Source organism: Lynx rufus, unplaced genomic scaffold, assembly GCF_022079265.1.
Source record: "Lynx rufus isolate CCGP_SWC_20201006 ecotype Redwood Valley unplaced genomic scaffold, mLynRuf1.p SCAF_3, whole genome shotgun sequence".
In the NCBI taxonomy this organism is placed as follows: domain Eukaryota; kingdom Metazoa; phylum Chordata; class Mammalia; order Carnivora; family Felidae; genus Lynx; species Lynx rufus.
The window spans coordinates 198,517-218,331 of NW_025814845.1; the positions used below are offsets into that span (position 1 = coordinate 198,517).

The 19,815-nt window shown below is 61.6% G+C and overlaps 1 protein-coding gene across 1 annotated transcript in view; it reads left to right on the forward strand.

Annotated features, from left to right (window-relative positions):
* The window catches only part of ABLIM2 (actin binding LIM protein family member 2), a 115,669-nt gene that overhangs the window by 62,367 nt on the left and 33,487 nt on the right, over nucleotides 1–19,815 (forward strand). The window contains exons 14-18 of the mRNA XM_047091289.1: nucleotides 312–458; nucleotides 4,779–4,899; nucleotides 8,350–8,448; nucleotides 14,832–14,933; nucleotides 15,374–15,427. Coding sequence (XP_046947245.1) covers nucleotides 312–458; nucleotides 4,779–4,899; nucleotides 8,350–8,448; nucleotides 14,832–14,933; nucleotides 15,374–15,427 — 523 coding nt within the window. The remainder of the gene's footprint in view (nucleotides 1–311; nucleotides 459–4,778; nucleotides 4,900–8,349; nucleotides 8,449–14,831; nucleotides 14,934–15,373; nucleotides 15,428–19,815) is intronic.

The following is a 19,815-nucleotide window of genomic DNA, read 5'->3' on the forward strand; positions in this document are numbered from 1 at the left end:
CCCCGAGCCGTCCCTGTGGAAGCTTCCGGCTCGGCGGAGGGGGGTCTGCCTGAGGGACGCTTCCTCAGGACCACGTGGTCTTCCGTGGTGGGGCCGAGGGCCTCAGGCCCACGTGGCCACGAGACACACACACCCACACCCACACCCACCCACGCCTTTGCCCCTTCACCCCGTGTCACCGCGACGTGGCTCTGGGGCGGGGCCCCGCCGTCCACAGGGCTGCCGGAGCCCCTGCTGCGGGCCGGGCCCCGGGGCCGCTGCCCTGTGGGGTGTGGGGCCGACGGCGCCCTCTGCTGGCTCTCTCCTCTCAGGCGAAGCTGGGCGATGAGATTCTCGACTACAGGGACCTGGCTGCCCTTCCCAAAAGCAAGGCCATCTACAACATCGACCGCCCCGACATGATCTCCTACTCGCCGTACATCAGCCACGCGGTGGCGGACAGACAGAGCTGCAGCGAGGTAGGGCACCTGCGGGGGGGGGGGAGGTGCCCACGGCAGGGGCCCCGTCCGCTTCCGCCCCCTCTGGCGGCCTGTGCGCCTCCCCTTGAGGGAGGCCGCGGCGGTCCCGCCCCTAGCCCCGCGGGCCAAGTGCAGCAGGCTGAAGTGCTGAGTCGAGAGGAGCCCCCTGAAACGGGAGGGAACGCGGGAGACGTGCCCGTGTGTAGCAAAGTGCCGGGAGCCGAGCGACAGTCTCCTTTTCTTCGGTTCGGGACGACCCCCCTCCTGCGTGAATCGTGTCCTTCTCCTCTCTCCAGAACATTCCTGGCCTGGCCGCCGTCCTCAGCGGCTGGCCTGCCCCGAAGTCTCGCGAATTCCTCGTGTTGGTTCGACCCCCTGTTTGGGGCGCAAATGACCGAGTCCCTCGTGTCCGTGGGCAGTGTCCCTCCGGGGTGACTCTGCTCCTTTTTACACGCAGCCCCTGCTGATTTTCCCTTGTCTTCGGTGGTGCTGAGGCTTGCGTGGGGCTGTGGGCGCCCGGGATAGACGAGAAGAGCATTTTGCCGGCTGTCGGCCCGAGCGTGTGTGCCGTTGGTGTGTGGGCGACCCAGACGGGCCCTCCCCTGGGGGCAGGAGAACCCGGGACCTTTGCACATCTCCCCCGGGCTTTCCTGTTTGCTTCTCTGGGAGCGAGGCTGAGGCTCGGGGACACCATGCTCGTGGGCGGGTGCGGCCACGGAGGCAGATGGGAGGGTGAGACGGACCCCACTTCCCTTGCTCCGCGGCCAGCGGGCACCCCTCCTGACTGGCTTCTGCCGCAGGGGACCCCTGGGACCTGAGGGCCAGGCGATGAGCCCCGTCAAGAGGCAGGGCAGGGAGCGGTCATGGACCTGGGCTCTGCACGGGGCTTTGGCATCCAGCACCGGGTCCAGGCTCCAATGGACAGCGCCGGAAGAGGGTCAGAGAGGTCAACGCCCTTGGCCGTGGTCCCCCAAGTGGCGAGCCCCAGCCGAGACAGGATCCTTTCTGCCCCAGAGACCACATTCTGGCTGTTTCCTTAACCGCCCCTCACGCCGCCTCGAAGACAGGGGAGCCAGGTCCAGAGGGCCGGGTTCAAGTTCCCCGTCCACCCGCTGGCAGCCGTGCGACACCCCGCCCTCGCTGGTTGGGGCCTGAGGTTTCCCGCGCAGACGGGGGCTGGGAAGGGCCACGCGCGCCTGTGGGCGCGGGGTGTGGTCGCTGCCCGTCCTGCTTCCACGGGTCACATGAATGTCGGCAGACACGCACACGGTCCGCGCTGTGGCCTCTGACCCTGCACCCCTCCAGTGGGGCGCACTGTATGCGAACGTGGGTGCACCCACCGGGGGGTGGGGGTGGGGGTGGGAAGGGAGGTCCCGGGTCAGATGTGTGCACACTGAGGCTCTCCTGCCAAATGCAGGGCAGCCCGGGGCACAGAAATCCTCTGTTCAGGGACCGGTCACGCTGTAGCGTCACGGTCCCTACTCCCCCCAGGCCTGCTCACTCTGCACTGACACCGGGCTTTCCTGTGTACCCGTGGCCCGTGGCCCCGCACCTTGGGAGTCACTGTCCCAGGATACAGATGAGGACGCAAGGCTCAGGGGCCGTGCTGGCCCAGGGCCGTGCGGCTGGCAGAGGCAGAGCCCTGTCACCAGGGGTCACCAGCTCTGGTTACCGTGGCCTCCCTGCCGACGTCTGCCATTGTCCTGAGGTGTCAGAGCCCCCTCACTCCCTCAGCTCAGGGCCCCTGAGGGCTCCCCCCTCTCCAGGCCCTGCCACACCCTGGCTGGGAGCCTGCTTGGTGCCAGTCTCCCCGGGGACCCTTCTGTGGGCACATGACGGGGTGGGGACTGGGAAGCCACAGGAGGCTCAGGGCACCGCGCTGAGCAGACTTGGGCCTCAGGGCTGGAATTCTCTGGAATGGCAGCCGTCCAGCAGTTGAGCACCAGTGCGGGAACCTAGCAGGGAAAGGACAGCAGGCTGGAAGCTCAGAGATCTGGCTTCACCTCTCTGAGCCTCAGTCTCCCCTTCCGTGAAATGGGAAGATTGGGAAACACTTGCCCCTTTCCATTCTGAGGAGAAGGAAACCCCAAACCCCGAGGCCCCGAATCACCCTCCTCTTCTCTGGGCCCCTTTTCTCTCCTTTCCGGAGAAGACCGAGGCAGATGGACTCAGGATGTTGCCACCCTGGGCCCTGACTGTCTCCCTCTAGGAAAATACGTCTTCACGGGAGAGCAGTGGGCGTAGGGCGCACTCAAAGAAGTGTCCTGGGGAACCTCTTTCCTGGGGTGCCATTGACCCTACTTCTCCAAAAAGGTCTTGGCTCCTGTGTCGTGTCTGGTGGTAGGTTCCTTGCCCATTTGGAGGAGGGTCTGGTCGTGAGGATGTGTCTGTGCCCTGGGCTGTTTCTTCTTCCCCACGTGACCTCCTGGTGCCAAGGCACTAACAGGCCACTCTGTTGTGTCCACAGTCCCCACAGGTACTCTCGCCAACGCCGACAGAGGTAACCGCCTGCTCCCCGGCCCGCCACCCTCCCACCCCGTTTGCTCATGGTGCTTCCTCCCGCTCCCCGGGTTATAAAGATAACCACCACGGCACCCCCAGCAGGGCCTCTGTGGCTCCTGACCGTGGGGTCTGGGGCCCCGGTCCTTGGTGGCCGGAAGTGCCGTCCTCGGCCTTGGTTATTTTTATAATCACGTCTCATCACGTCTCATCTGCATGCCCCCTGTGCACCTGTCGGCCCTGCAGTCACAGACACGTGGGACGTGGCTCTCTCGAGGTCTGGGTCATGGCTTTCTTTTAAATTTTTTTTTAATGTTTGTTTATCTTAGAGAGAGAGAGAGAGAGACAGAGCATGAGCAGGGGAGGGGGAGAGAGAGGGGAGACACAGAATCCAAAGCAGCTCCAGGCTCCGAGCCATCAGCACAGAGCCCGACGCGGGGCTCGAACCCACGAACCGTGAGATCCTGACCCGAGCCGAAGTCAGATGCTCGGCCGCCTGAGCCACCCAGGCGCCCCATGGCTTTCTTTGGAGAAAAACCCCAGGAGCCTGGGTTAGCCCAGGGCCCACGTCACTCCTCTGAGTGGGACGAGGAGGCAGCCAGACCCTCGCAGATGAATATTCCAAAAGCGTTCCTCTGTTAGATTTATAGTGAGCGGCTCTGGGTCCCTGTTTCCCAGCCTTAGCCAGTGACGTGGACAGCTGTCAGTCAGACTTCCATCTGCACTGGCGTCGGACCCTCGGGTCCAGGAACGCGGCGACACGGGGACGGTGGTTAGCTCGTGTGGAGCTTCGACAACCACACGTGGCCGGCGAGCCCCACGGACAGGCTAGGCGAGGAGACAGGGCGCCCGTGGGTTGGAAGCCGGCCCGAGGGGCTGAGCAGAGGACGGCCAGAGATGCCACCATCCCTGGGGCGAGGGGGCCCCTCACCGTGGGTGGGGACGAGCCACACGGGCTCAGGGCCCGGCCGGCAGGTGCGGTCGCAGCACGAGGGCCGGCCTGAGCAGAGCCCGGAGGCGGGTGTGCGGGCAGGCTTCGGGGACGGCGGCTCAGTGGGTTCGGTCAGAGGGCAAGCCTCAGGAGGCAGAAGGTAAAGCCCAGAAAGGGCGAGAGCCGGGAGCGCCAGACCCACACTCTCGTCGCCCGTGCTCGTCCCCGTGCCGGCCTTCAGGGACCAGCCAGCGGCGTCGGCACCACGGCATCCTGGGCCGTCTCACGACTGCAGCCTTCGTGCCCTGCAGCCTGGCCGTCCCCCGTCCCTGCTGCCGGGTCATCTCACGCCGCCTGCCGCCCGCTCCAAACGGTTGCCCGTCCTGCTCGAACGGAGTCTTGTGGGCCAGTGTTTGCGGGTCCGCTTCAACCGAGCCTTCGGGCCTGGGAGGGGTGCTGTGGTGCCTCCCAGGCCCGGGAGCCCCCGTTGTGGGGCAGGCGGGGGCGGGGGTGGAGAGGTTCTCGGAGACCTGGTGGTTGTCAGGACCCCGGGTGCCGGGAAGGGGGTGGGGCAGGAGCACAGGTGCAGCCAGGTCCCTCCTCCACCTTTTGGGGAGCCCAGACACAAGGAGGGGCTGATGGGGACCCTGCCCTCTGGGATGCGGGGGCACAGGGACCGGGCTCAGGCCAAGGCGGGGTGGTGTCAGTGCCAGGTCGGGCCCCCACCTGGCCCTCCAGATGTGCCCCGGCAGGCGCAGAGGCTTTCACCCTGGGGCCACGTGGGGTCAGCCCCGAGGGTCTGGGGGGCGAATGCCAGGAGGAGGGTGGGCGGCGGGCGGGGCGGGCAGTGCCCTCAGCTCCTGCGTTCACCAGGCCGCCTTCCCTCCCAGGGGGATCAGGACGACCGTTCGTACAAGCAGTGCCGGACCTCCAGCCCCAGCTCCACCGGCTCCGTCAGCCTCGGGCGCTACACCCCGACCTCGCGGTCGCCCCAGCACTACAGCCGTCCAGGTACTTTGCGCCCGCGGCTTCCCTGACCCCGGATGAAGATCTACTTCCTATTGCCCTCCCTCTCTTTCGAATCCGTGCCTTACTTTACACACCTGGTAAAACGACGGGCCGGGCGTGCGGCTCCCGGTGGGTGACGGGAGAAGCTGTCCGTTTAACTTGCCCATGGTGGTGGGCGGGGGGACGGCAGAGGCAGCTGGTGAACCCGCGGGTCAGAGGGGCCGTCCGGGAACAGGCAGGCAGCACCGAGCGCTCAGAACCGAGCTGGTGTTTCGGTCACGGGCGGCAAGAAGGTCACGGAGCACGAGTGTTGGAGACCAGAAGCCCGTCAGTCCCGGGCTCACCCGGGGTCTGAGGGGCTTCGAGCCGTGAGGACGGCGTCAGCGGCCAAAAAGAGAGCCAGCTTTCTTCATGCGCAGCTGGGTCGGTGGCCCCAAAGACAGCCCCATGGAAATTGGCGAGAGGCCAGGGGCGGGCCCGTCCCCGCAGGGGGACGCCCGGTGCGGAGTGCTCCCCCCCCCCCAGCGCGCCTCCTTCCCTGCCTGGCGCCCGGCTGCGTATTGCTGTCCCTTAGCTTTGAAAGCCCGTCGCTGCCCTCGGTGTGTCAAAGCCGCAGGACGCTCCACGCACACTCTGCCTTCGTGAGGGATTTTTCCAAGCCGCTTCCTCCGTGGCGGCTGCTGCATGGCGCCATTTCCACGTCCATGGACTCTGGCTCTTAGTTTCACAGCCTTTGTGGAAAAATCAACTCATTCGTCTGCAGTTCTTTCCATTGACTCCCTGCTATGTTCTTGGAACGTCCCGCTCACTGGGTGTCTGAAAGGTGGATGAGTCAGTGTGTGTGTGTTGGGGGGGGGGTGGATGAGTGTGTGGGTAGATGGATGAGGGAGTGACTGTGTGAATGAGTGTGCATCTGGATGAGTGTGTGTGGGTGAGTGAATGAGTGAATGAGTGTACGAGTGTGTGTGAGTGTACGAGTGTGGGTGAGTGAATGAGTGTGTGGGTGTGTGTGTGTATCTGGATGAGTGGGTATGTAGGTGAGTGTGTGAGTGTGAATGTGTGAATGAGTGTGTGTCTAAGTGTGTGGGTGAGTGTGGGTGGGTGTGTGTGTCTGGATGAACATGTAAGTGGGTGAGTGTGGATGCGTCTAGGTAAATGTGTGAGTGTGTGGGTGTGTGTGTGTGTCAATGAGTGTGTGTGTCTAGGTGTGTGGGTGAGTGTGTCTGGATGAGCGTGTGAGTGGGTGAATGTGAACGTGTGTGAATGAGTGTGTGTCTAGGTGTGGGGGGGAGTGTGGGGGAGTGTGTGTGTCTGGATGAGCATGTGAGCAAGTAGGTGAGTGTGGGTGTGTGTGTGTGTGTGTCTAGGTAAATGTGTGAGTGAGTGAGTGTGTGGGGTGTGTCTGGATGAGTGTGTGAGTGGGTGAGTGTGTGGGTGAGTGTGAACGTGTGTGAATGAGTGTGTGTCTAGGTAAGTGTGTGGGTGAGTGGGGGAGTGTGTCTGGATGAGCGTGTGAGTGAGTTGGTGAGTGTGGGTGCATCTAGGTAAATGTGTGTGTGGGTGTGGGTGAGTGTGAACGTGTGTGAATGAGTGTGTGTCTAGGTAAGTGTGTGGGTGAGTGAGTGGGTAAGTGTGGGTGTGTCCAGGTAAATGTGTGAGTGTGGGGGGGTGTGTCTGGATGAGTGGGTATGTGGGTGTGTGAGTGGGAACGTGTGTGAATGAGTGTGTGTTTGTGTAAGTGTGGGGGGGGAGTGTGGGGGAGTGTGTCTGGATGAGCGTGTGAGTGGGTGAGTGTGGGTGTGTCTAGGTAAATGTGTGAGTGTGTGGGTGTGTGGGTGAGTGTGAATGTGTGTCAATGAGTGTGTCTAGGTAAGTGTGTGGGGGAGTGTGTCTGGATGAGCGTGTGAGTGGGTGAGTGTGAACGTGTGTGAATGAGTGTGTGTCTAGGTGAGTGTGGGGGAGTGTGTCTGGATAAGCGTGTGAGTGGGTGAGTGTGGGTGTGTCTAGGTAAACGTGTGAGTGTGTGTGTGGGTGAGTGAGTGTGTGGGTGAGTGAATGAGTGTGTGTCTGGGTGTGTGTGTGTATCTGGATGAGTGGGTATGTAGGTGAGTGTGTGAGTGTGAATGTGTGTAAATGGGTGTGTGTCTAGGTAAGTGTGTGGGGGAATGTGGGGGATTGTGTGTGTCTGGATGAGCGTGTGAGTGGGTGAGTGTGGGTGTGTGTGTGTCTAGGTAAATGTGTGAGTGTGTGGGTGTGTCTAGATGAGTGTGTGAGTGGGTGTGTGTAGGTGAGTGTGTGGGTGAGTGTGAGTGTGTGTGTCTGGATGAGCATGTGAGTGGGTGAGTGTGGATGTGTGTGAATGAGTGTGTGTCTAGGTAAGTGTGTGGGTGAATGTGGGTGGGTGTGTCTGGATGAACATGTAAGTGGGTGAGTGTGGGTGCATCTAGGTAAATGTGTGAGTGGGTGTGTGAGTGTGTGGGTGAGTGTGAATGTGTGTCAATGAGTGTGTGTGTCTAGGTGAGTGTGGGGGAGTGTATCTGGATGAGCGTGTGAGTGGGTGAGTGTGAACGTGTGTGAATGAGTGTGTGTCTAGGTAAGTGTGGGGGGGAGTGTGTCTGGATGAGCGTGTGAGTGGGTGAGTGTGGGTGCGTCTAGGTAAATGTGTGAGTGTGTGTGTGGGTGAGTGTGAATGTGTGTCAATGGGTGTGTGTGTCTAGGTAAGTCTGTGGGTGAGTGAGTGGGTAAGTGTGGGTGTGTGGGTGTGTCCAGGTAAATGTGTGAGTGTGGGGGGGGGTGTCTGGATGAGTGGGTATGTGGGTATGTCAGTGAGTGGGTGAGTGTGGGTGTGTCTAGGTAAGCGTGTGAGTGTGTGGGTGAGTGAGAGTGTGGGTGGGTGAGTGAGTGTGTGGGTGAGCGGGCGAGCAGGCGGGTGCGGGGTGAAGGGCAGTCAGCATCCTCGCGCGCCCTCTCCGAGGGCCCCTCTCCTGACCCCCAACCACCGTCCTTTGGGTCACCTGGGCGTGTGGCCGTGCCTGGCCGGGTGGCCACCTCCAAGAGCTGAGACGTGCACCTCAGCGGGGCGAGGCCGGGCGACCGTCCCGTGCCCGCTCGCCCCGGCCTAGCCAGCCGCTCTCCGCCTGTCCTTGATCCCACGGAACACCCCCCCCACCCGGGGTGGAGTGACAGGCAGGCCTCCGGGGGCCGGTGGCGGCCGTCCGGCCACGCTGGGGGCTGCCGCCCTGTCCCCTAGAGAGCGGGCCCCCCCCCCAGCGGGACCCGGAGCCGACCGAGCTAAAGCGTCCTCGGTGACTCCCCCTCAGGTGCCTCAAAATGGTGCGCTTTCTTCGGGAGAGGAAGCAAAATGTTCCTAGCAGAGCGGGGCCTAGGAATATTTTGTGGCTTTGCGGCCGGCGAGCACGGGGTGGACTCTGACTTGCTCTCTGTTGCCCGCAGCTGGTACTGTGAGTGTTGGTACCAGTAGCTGCCTGTCCCTGTCCCAACACCCAAGCCCTACATCCGTGTTCAGACATCATTACATCCCCTACTTCCGAGGTAAGGTGCGCAGTGCCGCGGGCTGTGGGCGCTCGCAGGGCATCCCGCCACGCGTCTGTGTCTCGCTGTCCCGTGTCCGCCGCATGGCTTCCCCGAGCCCTGTGTGTCCGCCCGTGCCCCTTGCTGTGTGTCTCGTGAGTCCAGCTCCGTCTCTGTCGGTGTGTAAATGTTCCTGGGAGGAGGACGTGGGCAGCTCGTGGCGAGAGGAGCGAGCGGTGAGGGCAGAGCTCGAGCCGAAGGGACAGGAGGCGAGGCGGTCCCCGGCGCCCGGCCCCGGGGCCCATTGTGACAGCCCTCGCCCGTTGCCCGTGTTCCTTCCCACGTCAGCTGCGAGGGGCAGAGGGACCGCTCCCGGCTGTTACCTAGAGCAAAGCACAGGCGGCCGTGACGCGTCCGTGGCCTCGGGCTCAGGGTGGCGGGGGCAGGATGCGCCCGGACAGGCTCCGAGGTCCCGCCTCCTCCCAGGGTGCAGACGGCCCGCCGTTCGCATCCCTGCAGGGGCATCGTCGGATGCAAATCACACCAGGGAGATGGCCAAGCTCTTCTGCACGTTGGGAACTGAATTGCGTCCGCCTCTGGAGATGGGTCCTCGGGAGGCCGTCAGGGTTACCCCAAGTCGCTAAGGCGAGGCCCTGATCGGTGGCCTTACGAGAAGCGGAAGAGGCACCAGGACGTCTCTCTCGCTCTCGCTGCACGTGCTCGGAGGAAAGACTGTGAGGCCACGTGAGGCCAGGGTGGCCGCCTGCGAGCGGGGAGGTGGGCCCTCGCCGCACACCAGACCCCGCCACAATTTGGCGTGGGACTTGCAGCCTCCAGAACCGCGAGAAACACGTGTCTGTTGCTGAAGCCGCCCGGTGCGGCACTTTGTCGAGAGGCCCTAGTGGCCGGAGACACCCTAGGGAGACCCTCGAGGCGTTAGAGGAAGCAGGTAGGATGTTCTTGCTGACGCCCCCGAGATGCACGAAGTCCCCAGCCCGTACCGCGCCGGGTGGAAGACGTCGACCTGAAGGGACCGGGAGGCGAGCCAAGCTCAGCTGGATCGTTCCACCGTGTGTCCGTCTCAGACGGGGCTCGTCGGAACTTGTGCGTCCCCCGCGTACGTCACCGGTCGTGTCGGTGCGAGCCCTGTCAGTCGGCTGGGAGGAGAGCCCCTGACCACCGCCACGGGTCCTTACGGTGCCTGTGCCGGCTCCGCTGGTCGCGCTGACTCTCTGGAAAAGCAGCAGAGCCGGAAATGGCGCACCCCGCCCCCGTGCGTGGGAAAGCCGGAAATGGTGCACCCCGGGCGTGGGAAAGTAGCCAGCACGGCCTTGCCACACGCATCCGCGTGGCACGTGAGTGTCGAGTGACCAAGAGGCACACGGAACACTCACTGCAAAGCAGAGTGAATTTGACTGTTAGGTCACCAGGGAGACGTGTCTGCTCCCTTTGCTCACACGTCCAAAGGCCCTGGGCACACGGCTCCCCCCCCCCCCCAACAACCACCGCCACCTGCCGTGGCCCCGTTTTGGGCGGGGCTGTTCCCCCGGGGGGCTCTGGTCGAGGCGTGGCCCGCAGACCACAGGCTGGGAGCAGACCCTGTGAGCCTCCTCTGCTCCTTTCTGACCCTCCACCCTCGAGTTCTTTCCGAGCCAGGGTGAGGAGAGCCACGTGGACCCTCGGCCAAGGGCAGACACCCCGGGGGGGGGCGCCTCAGACCTGCAGCACGCCTGCTCCGGGCGGGTCGGGGGGAGCAGCACCCCATCCTCAGCCCCGTTGAGAGGGGGCCGGGGAGAGGCAGCCCCACTGTCCTCGGACAAGAGCAGCGAGGCCCTTCCCTCCATCCCGTGTGGGAGAAGACTGTGCAGACAGACCCCGCCCCCCGCCCCCCAAAATATGGTCCAGAAACTATTTCCTGGCTGGGCCAAGGGCATCCCCCACGGGCAGGGGCTCAGTCCCCGTGCGGTGCGGTGGCCGGGTGGGTGGACACAGGCACCCACCCAGTGTGGGGCCTTTGAGGCCCGTGTCTGCCCTGGCTCCCTCCTGGCTGCGTTGGCCACCAATTCCCTTTGTCAGAGGTCAGACACAGCCTCCCCACCCTCCTCTCGGGGTCAGACGTGGGGGACCCCGGCTCTGCCCCACACCCGACTTCCAGGGCCATGTGTGACCTGGGGTTTGCCCAGCCTCTTTCCAGGACTCACCCCAGAGGAGACCGAGGCTCAGAGAGACCCGGGCCCTGAAATCCCAAAGCTCCTTGGGACAGACCCGAGTCAGGCTCCCGTTCACAAGCCGTGTCCACCACAGGTCCCGGGTCCACCTCAGAGGCCACACCGAGGGAGCCTATGCGCTTCTCCTTGATGCTCGTTCAGCCCCGCGCTCTAGTGCGTCCCAGCCTATGGGCGTTCCAGTGGCCAGCTGTGCCCACGGCCTGCCCTCCTCCAGCTGGTCACGGCCCTGGGTCTACCCACAGTCCCCGGAAAAGCTGTTCCTGGCCTCTTCTCATCCCTCCTTAGCGTCCCTGACTCCACTAGGTGGAAATTTCCCTAAGAATGCTGCTGTGGCCAGAGGGCTCCCCGAGGGGAGGCATGCCCTCCCCACGGCCAGCACCTGCCCTGACCCGCCAGATGCTGGCAAGGGCCCCTTGCTTCCCTCCTCTTTCCCTGCTGGACGCCCCTCCCGGTCACACCTACCCACCCCTGTCTCCGTGCCTAGGGCTGCCCCTCCACCAAGACCTTGCCCACAGCAGCAGTGCTGATGGTAGTCTGGTACACTTTAGTATGAATTCCAGGCGGTGTGAGGCTTAAGGCTGACCTCTCACCTGTTAAGGAGCGGGCAGGTGTGGGAGGCGGTTGCTGCTGGAATCTCTTCACTGGGCAGCTGCCACCCAGCGAGCCTCCTCCCCACGAGGCATGGGAGGGAGAGGAGGGAAGGGGCTTCTGGTGCAGAGCCTCAGGTCAGGGTCCTCTTCCCACCGCTCGCTGCGCCCCAGAGGTACCTCTCCATCTGGCCCCAATCCCTGGGCCATGCGCCTTACCGGATGGTTGTGGTCGAGGCTCAGGGGGCCTGTGGCGGAGCATTGCACACGCGAGGACCCGCTCACGCCTCGGTGTTCGTCCTTAACGCTCCCCTGTGCACGGATGGGGGCTGGCCTTGCTTCTGGCCGCCTGGAGAGGAGCCAACTGGGGGCAAAGATGGGACAACTGACGAGTGGACTGAATGAAGAGTATTGACTGTAACCCAAGGTGTGCAATGAGGGTCCGTGAGTCCACGCTGACACGAATACATAAAAGCGGGAGAAGGGACAGATCTCTCCCCTGCAGAAGAACCTCCAGGGATTTACGTGGAGACACCACCCCTGAGGAGGGGGGCCCCCTCCCCAGTCCTCAGGTGGGCACCGAGCGCCGTGACCTCCCCGCTAAGAGCGCAGCGCGGGACGGCGGGGAGGGGGCTGTGCGGTGGGGAAGCCCGGCAAACCCGGCCGCGGCCGGGGGGTCAAGGTCAGCATCCCGGTGACGGCGGGTGCCCTTGACGGGACGCGAGGAGAGGGCACTCCACCACCCCGGTCTTCCTCCCGGGGACCCGCGATCCCCGTGTAAGCACGGGAGACGATCAGACGAGTCCCGGCCGAGGGACCTCGCACACAACCCCTGGCCGGGACTCCTCGCAGAAATCGTCGCAACATGGCAAGTCTGAGGAACCGTCCCAGCCCCGAGGAGCCGGGAGACGGGCGGACAAAGCGTCCCGTGACGTCCTGGGCGGGCTCCTGGGCAGGGAGGGGACATTAGGGGAAGTAAGGAAATCCGAACAAAGTGTGGCGTTCAGAGAGTACCAAAGTGGCAATGCACGGCTGTGACGTGGGCCCTGAACCGGCGGAGACTGGCCAAGAGCACACAGGAGCCTCTGCACAGCCTGAAACGCCTCCAAAATAAATCACTTACTTAACTTTTAAAAGGAAGAAGCGCCCCCGCCCCCCAGTAGAGCTCAGGTTCTGCCCTCCTTCCTGAACTGCCTCCAGAAGCCACGAGCCTCCTCAGAAGGGGCTTCTGTGCCTTTTCAAAGTCACCGCACAGCCAGGCTCTCCTCTGGGTTTCCCACATCTGTGGTGACATCAGTGGTTTGGGGTTTTTACCCTGAAGGCCCACGGGGGAAGCTGGCCCCTGGGGCATGACGGGAGCCTCTAGAGGGACTCGGCGAGCGGGCCGGAGCTGGGTCTCACCGGGGCCCTGGCACCTGTCACCCAGACCCTCCCGGCCCCGCCCTCCTGCAGATGGGAGCTGAGGTGGTGGGAGCCCTGCAGGGCCGACGCGGGCCGAGCACCGCAACGGGCCCTGGAGGTTGACGTTGGCGGTGTGCGATCGTGAAGTGACGAAGCGAGTCCAGAGAAGGGAGTGGTCAGCAGTGGCCTGTGTCTTCCGGGGAAGCTGGGTACGGAGCCTTGAGCCAGGAAGGGTCTTGACTAGCGGGGAAGATCACAAAGGGGGTTCTGGTGGGGGCGGGGAGGGGAAGGAGGGCTGGGGGACGTGGGACAAGGTGGCAGAGTTTGGTGACCAGTGCGTCCCTGGATGGCAGGTGCGGGCGGGCATGACGGGCCACTGTTTCTGTGTCCCCACCTGCCTCTGGGTCTTGTGCCCTGTGAGTACCCGAGGGACGCTGCGGGCGCTCCCCAGACAGATCGGCACATGTACACGGGGCTTGCGTGTGATGTAAGAGGGCACCACACTGTAGGCTTGGGGACTGGGGGGACAGGAGCCCTCAGGAGCCTATGTTTGATGGCCTGGGGCCGCCTGGGCAAGAGCTGGGTGGACCAGGGCCAGTGAATTCCGGGCAGAAGGAAACGAGCTGTTCGAAGCCCCCCGGATTCTACGGGCCAGCCCGGAGCACGCCCAGCTTAGCCATGACACCCCAAATGCGCCGTCCTCCGCTGCTCTGGAGCTCATGCAAGTGGATTTTTTCAAGCCTGTGCTTCCGCCACGTTTCTCTGCCCTTGGGGACGGATCCAGTCGCAGCCACAGTTGGTAGAACCAACCCGCGGTTTCCTTTGTGTGCGTGGGGCGTGGCTTCCCCCGGGAGCTGAGAAATGGCCCGGATTGGCGAAGAGCTCTGGAAGGCTCCGTGCCGCACACTGGAGGGGCGTGGCTCAGGAGAAGGCGGGGTTCACGCTGCGACAGGGGGCAGTCACCTGCCTGAAACGCGATCGGCGCCGCCGACCGGCGAAATTGGAGCCCAGGCGTGGGAAGATGCTCGAAGCTGCGGTCAGCAGCCCGTTTTGTGCTCTCAGCCCACACAGGCGTGCCCGCACGCCCTCCCCGGTTCCCAGTGCACCTGCCCCGGGCCACAGCTCGCTCTGAGCCCACGCCCGCCGCGCCCTCCTTGTTAGCCACCGTGCGGCCCCCTGCCAGTCCGCTCCCAGCCCCGCGGAAGGGCTGCTTCACTTCCCCGTCACCTTGGGGTCCCGATGCTACAACGCCCAGAGCTCCTTCCGAGGCAGGAGAGCCCCTTGCGTTCGCCAGGCCGCGATCTGAGGCAGCACAGGGTTCCTGAGGCGAACGGGAAAGGAAACGAGGTGTGCCTTATGCGTGTCTTGCTAAAACGAGCCGTAAACCTCATCATCCAAAGTGTTCGGTGCCCATCGCATTCTGTCTATCATGCCATTCCTCAAATGGGTACCTGTAGGGCGGGGAGGTTCCCCGGGGGCAGGGGGGCGGGGGGACCGTGGCCGCCTAAACTTGTGACTTGATAATCCAACCTTGTTCCCAGCTCAGAAATTACAAATCCACACGGGACAAGGGATCGGAGCCAGAATTGGAGAATTTTCATTTGATTTGCCAAAAATAGCTTTATCCGGGAGCATGGCAGCTGACACCAGCTTTCTCTTATTCTCCTGCGGCTCGTAAAAGTTCACTCCGTGGCTTTGAGGGACAGATTCTGTGACCTTGCGCTAGATGATTAATCCGAGGGTTTTCCAAGCAAGCGGCGTCTTCTTACACAAGGATACTCAGAAAGGGAGGCTTTGGTTTTGGTGGCTTTGCAGTTTGCTGGATGCAGGCATCAGCCGTGGCTGAGCAGCGGGCCAGCTGTGCACCCCAAGGAGAGTGGGGGGCCCGCCCAGAGCCAGGCCAGCCTTCCCACGAACTAGCAACCAGCAAACCCTTTGCCTTCAAGGCCACTATTCCTTCGCCACGGGGCCGTTGGACGGGGTCCACCCAGGTTGGATTAACAAGCCATGGGGCCCGGTCTGGAAATGTCAGCGGGGGCCACCCTCCCTTCCCTGTGCAGAGGGGTGGGGGTGGGGGGCCCCACCAGGCAGGGGAGAGGGCTCGCTGGGAACAAGTGTTCCTATTTGACGTACTCTCCTTTCCCTTCCCCTTCCTCCCTTCTGCCCGTCTTTGCTCTTCCATCTGGAGGCAGTGAAAGTGGCCGGAGCACCCCCAGCCTCTCGGTGCTCTCAGACAGCAAGCCTCCCCCCTGCACCTACCAGCAGGCGCCTCGCCACTTCCACGTCCCAGGTAGGCACCCAGGACGCGCGGTCGGGCTCGCCATGCAGAGCGTCTGTTTGCACGGAAGGGCCGTGGTTCCCAAGCCTCTCCGCCCCCCGCCCCCAATTCTGCGGGTTTGCACACCCCGCAGCTGGCGTGTGTTTGAGCTTCTCCCGAAGCCATACAAGCACCAGGGAGACGTTTTTGCGCTCCTGGAAATGTGCTGGAGGGAAGGCGCTGTCCGGCCGGCTGTGCACCTTAGCCGCCTCCCTCCCTCTGCCCCTTGAACTAGGTTCTGGCATCGGGCTGGGCGACGCTTAGCTTGCGGTGTGGGTCCCGGGCATCAGTCACCTGTGGGGCGCCAGATCCTTTCTGGCCACTTAGGACCTGGTGCCTGAGGGCTGACGTGGGACGGAAACCTCCAGTCTGCTGGCTCACCCTGCTCTTCTCCTCTCTCTCTTCTTTCCCAGACACTGGCGTAAAAGATAACATCTATAGGAAACCCCCCATCTACAAACAGCATGGTACAGTCAGCTCTCCTCTGTCGCTGGCTCCCTGCATGCCTGTCGCACCCTCTTGCTGTGACCCGATGGGCGATGGGGAAGGCACCGCGGGCAGTCTTGAATGTTACATGTGTTCGCTAGCAGGCTCCCGGGAGCCTCTTCTCAAATCGCTACAGAGGGTGCCCCTGAGTAAGGGCGCCTCTGTGTGTCGTAAGGCCGAGGCTGACACGCGTCGCTGGGCTCGGGGTGGGTGTTCACAACCGAGAGCGGGTTTCCATGAAAACTGCTTCGCTTTTTTAAAAATTTACTTAACGTTTATTTATTTCGGGAGGGAGACAGAGCATAAGCAGGGGAGGGGCACAGAGAGAGAGGGAGACACAGAATCCGAAGCAGGCTCCAGGCTCCGAGCCGTCAGCACAGGGCCCGACGCGGGGCTCGAACTCACGGACCGCGAGATCACGACCTGAGCCGAAGTCGGACGCCCAACCGACTGAGCCCCCCAGGCGCCCCAACACTGTTTCACTCTGAGTGAAGCAGCCAGATTGGCTTTAACCAAGGTGGTGGGGGACAAAGGCTTCTTGGACCACAGCCCAACCCAGCCTGATTTTTGGGAAACGTAACAAACCAGATTTAGTCATTTATTCCTGCGTGTTAGGAATTTCTGACGATAGAATGAATAGCTAGTTTTCAGGTAAAGAGATTGTTGCCTCAACAGATAGGGGCTGGGGACGTCTAGCAGCGAGGGGGTCCCCTCAGCCCCCAGTTTCCCTCTCTAAGCGAGGGGACTGCCCGCCTCCGCTCCACCGGAGTCTGCCCGCCTGGGACAGGTGCACAGGCAGCACGTGGCTAGAGCCACGGAGCAGGAAGCAGAAGGCTCAAGGTCTCCCCCCTCTGTTTCTTGATGGAATTTCTGGGTGATTTGGGCATGTTACTTCACCATCCCGAGCCTCTGTTTCCTCATCTGCAAAATGGGACCGAGCCCTCCGCCCCGCACTTTCCACAGGCCGGTTCTGAGACCGGATGGAATAATGAATGTGCAAATGCATTATAAACTGTGACGTGCTGTGCACGTGACGGGGAGATGGGGAGAGGAATTCTCACATTTACGGTTCTTGTCCAGATGCACCCAGAGAAAACAGCCACGTCCCATGTTGACCAGTGCATCACTCACTGTGAGACGGAATCCTGTAAGAGTGCGCTTTCTGTGACTTACTGCTAAATCAGTGCTCTGACCGTACAGACGACAAGGTTCTTACTTTTTCCTTGATTGCAGTAGGCCCTGTGCTTTGGCATGCACTTGTCTCCTCTCGGAGAGTGGATTCCACTCTTGGGTGCCGAGAGGGCGGTGACTTTCATACCGTGGCCTCTCAGCCGGGGAAGCTTGGAGCACAGATCTCCCAGAGGGATCAGAGAGGGGTGGGCTAGTTAGACGCCAGGGCTCTCAGAGATTGTCCAGACCAGCCCCTTCTTGTTACCGGTGGGGAGCCCTGAGGCCCAGCTGAAGGAAGGAGCCGTCGCGTTAAGTGCCGTCTTTACATCACGGCACCCGTGTTCGAGCCTGCGTGGAAAGCGGCGTGTTCTGTGCTTGGCCCACAAGTGGGATTCACAGACTTGGCCTTTTATTAACCTCAAACATGTAATTAACACACGTGGTAGAGGAGGGCCCGGCTCCTTAGAAAGTGGAAGAGGCCGTAAATCAGATAATGAACCTGCTCAACGACATCTGAAAGCCAGTTCGGAGCCAGAGGACTTCCGACATTAAGTCCTTTGATTAGATCGCCCAAGGGAGACATTTGGTTTTTACCGTTACCAGCGATAATCCTGGTGCTGTTGTTTTTAAACTGGATACGAAGGCCCCTCCTGCCCAAAAGCGAGTGAATTCCAGTATAACGGAGCCCCGAGCCATGACTGAAGCCCATTGATTTCGGGCATCTGGCATGTCGAGTCTTTTATCAAGGAAGCTCTGTGGACTACCTGCTGTCCACTGGGCATTGGCCACATTCCAGGGATAAACACGAATGAAGTCTCTCCCTTTGTGCATGGACATGGGCTGTGAATGGAGGGGTCAGCATGGGCGTGCACCGTCCTTGACCAGGCTTCCTTCCGTAGCGCTCGGAAAATGATGGTTGTGTTAGGATGCATTTGGTTTTGCACATATTTGAGATGTTTGGATTACAAGATTTCCCCCATCCAGGTGAGCACATCCTGTCGGAAGTATGTGTGTGTGAGCGCGTGCGTGTGTTGTGAGTGTGTGTGAGCGCGTGTGTGTGTTGTGAGTGTGTGTGAGCGCGTGCGTGTGTTGTGAGTGTGTGTGAGCGCGTGCGTGTGTTGTGTGTGTGAGCGCGTGCGTGTGTTGTGAGTGTGTGTGAGTGCCTGTGTATGCACCCCCCCCCCCCACTATGTTGAGCAAAGTGACCACCCATCATCTCGCAGGAGAGAGGAGTGTAGTTCAGGTTTAAGAAGCCAGTCTTTGACTCTCCACCTGTCTTGGGACCCTCTGGGTGATGATATTAAGTCACGGGACCATTTACCTACTTTAAGATGATACATCCAACCAGTTTAAAAATCATAGTTTTTTTTAAATTTTTTGTTTGAGCTTATTTATTTTGAGAGAGAGACGGCGTGAGTGGGGGAGGGGCAGGGAGAGAGGGAGAGAGAGAGGATCCCAAGCAGGCTCCGCACCGCCAGCACAGAACCCGATGCGGGGCTTGAACTCACGAAACCGCGAGATCATGACCTGAGCTGAAACCAAGAGTCGGACGCTTAACCGACTGAGCCACCCAGGCGCCCCTAAAAATCAGTTTTTAATCAACGCATTTACTTTCCAATTCCCTGTTTCCAACCCATAAAAGGTTTTTGTCGTGGTTGCTTTTAATTAGCATCCCGCTTTTCTGGGACTCGCGTCCCGTTCCTGTTTGGGGGGAAGCGAGCCTCCAGCCTGCCGGCTGAGGACAAGGGCGGTTAGCGCCCCATCGGCCGCCGTGAATGTATCCCTGCTCTGCACAGACACTCCATGGTGTCAGCGCTTCTCCTGTTGGCCACTCTGAGGGGGGCACTGAGCCTGGGGACGAGAAGTGGCCACTCTGTGGCCCAGCTGGGGCTCACCCCCAGGTCTGCCTGACCCCCGACCTCCAGCCCCCGACCTTTCTGCTCTCGTACAGCATTTAGGGCCCGACGGTATATTCTTGTACTGTATTCGTTCCAGTTCTGGTTGGTTGTGATTTAACGGCTTTAAAAAAAAAATAGTAAGACAGAAGAAAGGAAGCAAAAGGGAGTGAATGGAAAATAGGAAAACAGTGGGGGGACAGGCCAGGCCAGGACGAGAAAAGCCCTTTCCTGCACAGTCAGGGACAGATGCTCTGCCATCGAGCTTTGACGCGAGGCGCAGAGCGGAGCTTTCCGGCGGTGGATGCCCCGGATGGGGCAAAGCTGTGCTAGGTTTCAGACTGCTCCAAATGAATTCCAGAGGAAAACAGAACACGTTCCCCACACCCTCCCCCTCCCAGGAAGCCGAGTGTCCAGACGCAGGCATAGGACTTGCATTTCCCCAAACGCTGTCTCATTTGTAAGCCAACAGAGCTCTCGGCCGGCGGCCGTGGGAGTCGAAGTCCCTGCCCAGGAGCCCTGCACCTGCAGCCGCCCCGCTGGCGAAGGAAGGGTGCTCGCTCCATCCTCCCCGCCCGGGCCAGACAGCAGACGTGGCCCCGTGGGGCATGCACGCTGTTCCTCTGGTCCCTGGTGTGAAACGGGAAGTGATCGCTTCTCGTGTGTCTCTGGGATTCCTTTGTGGTGAGGTTGAGTCTCGTCTTGGGGGTTTGGGGAACGTGTCTTGGGATGAGAGGAAAGAGAAGGCAGGTGGACCGTGGGTCCAGAAAGAAACTCGGAAGCCTGCCACCCTCCTGGGGATGCCTCCGACGGAGGGTCCCCGGGGCTGTCCCAGGAGGGCTCCTCACGGCAGACGCATCCCAGGCTCGGAGGGAACTGCCTGGTGTCTTAGGACACACACAACCCGATTTCCTGGCCGTCTTCTGCCCACACTGTGAGACACCCTACTGCCAGTCGGCCTCAAAGCTGGCCTCTTGTTTTCTCCTGCTTTTTCCAGACCTCTCCCAGCGTGTTACCGCATCCACATACGTTATCTCACAGATCCTTGCAACTTGAGGGTGGCCGTCACTTGCCCACTTTACAGATCAGGAAACTGAGGCTCGGGGTTGTTAAGGAAGCAGGCCACAAACAATACAAAATTCTGGGTTCCTGTATTTTCCTCCCCCTGCTTCCGCATCTTAGAATCTGTCGTGTGTGTCTCCGGCTGGCACACTTAGCCTTTGGAAAGCCCCCGGACATGTGTGGCCCACCCTGTCACCCACGGCTGTGTGACCTCCTCAGACCCAAGATGGCCTCTGGTCCCT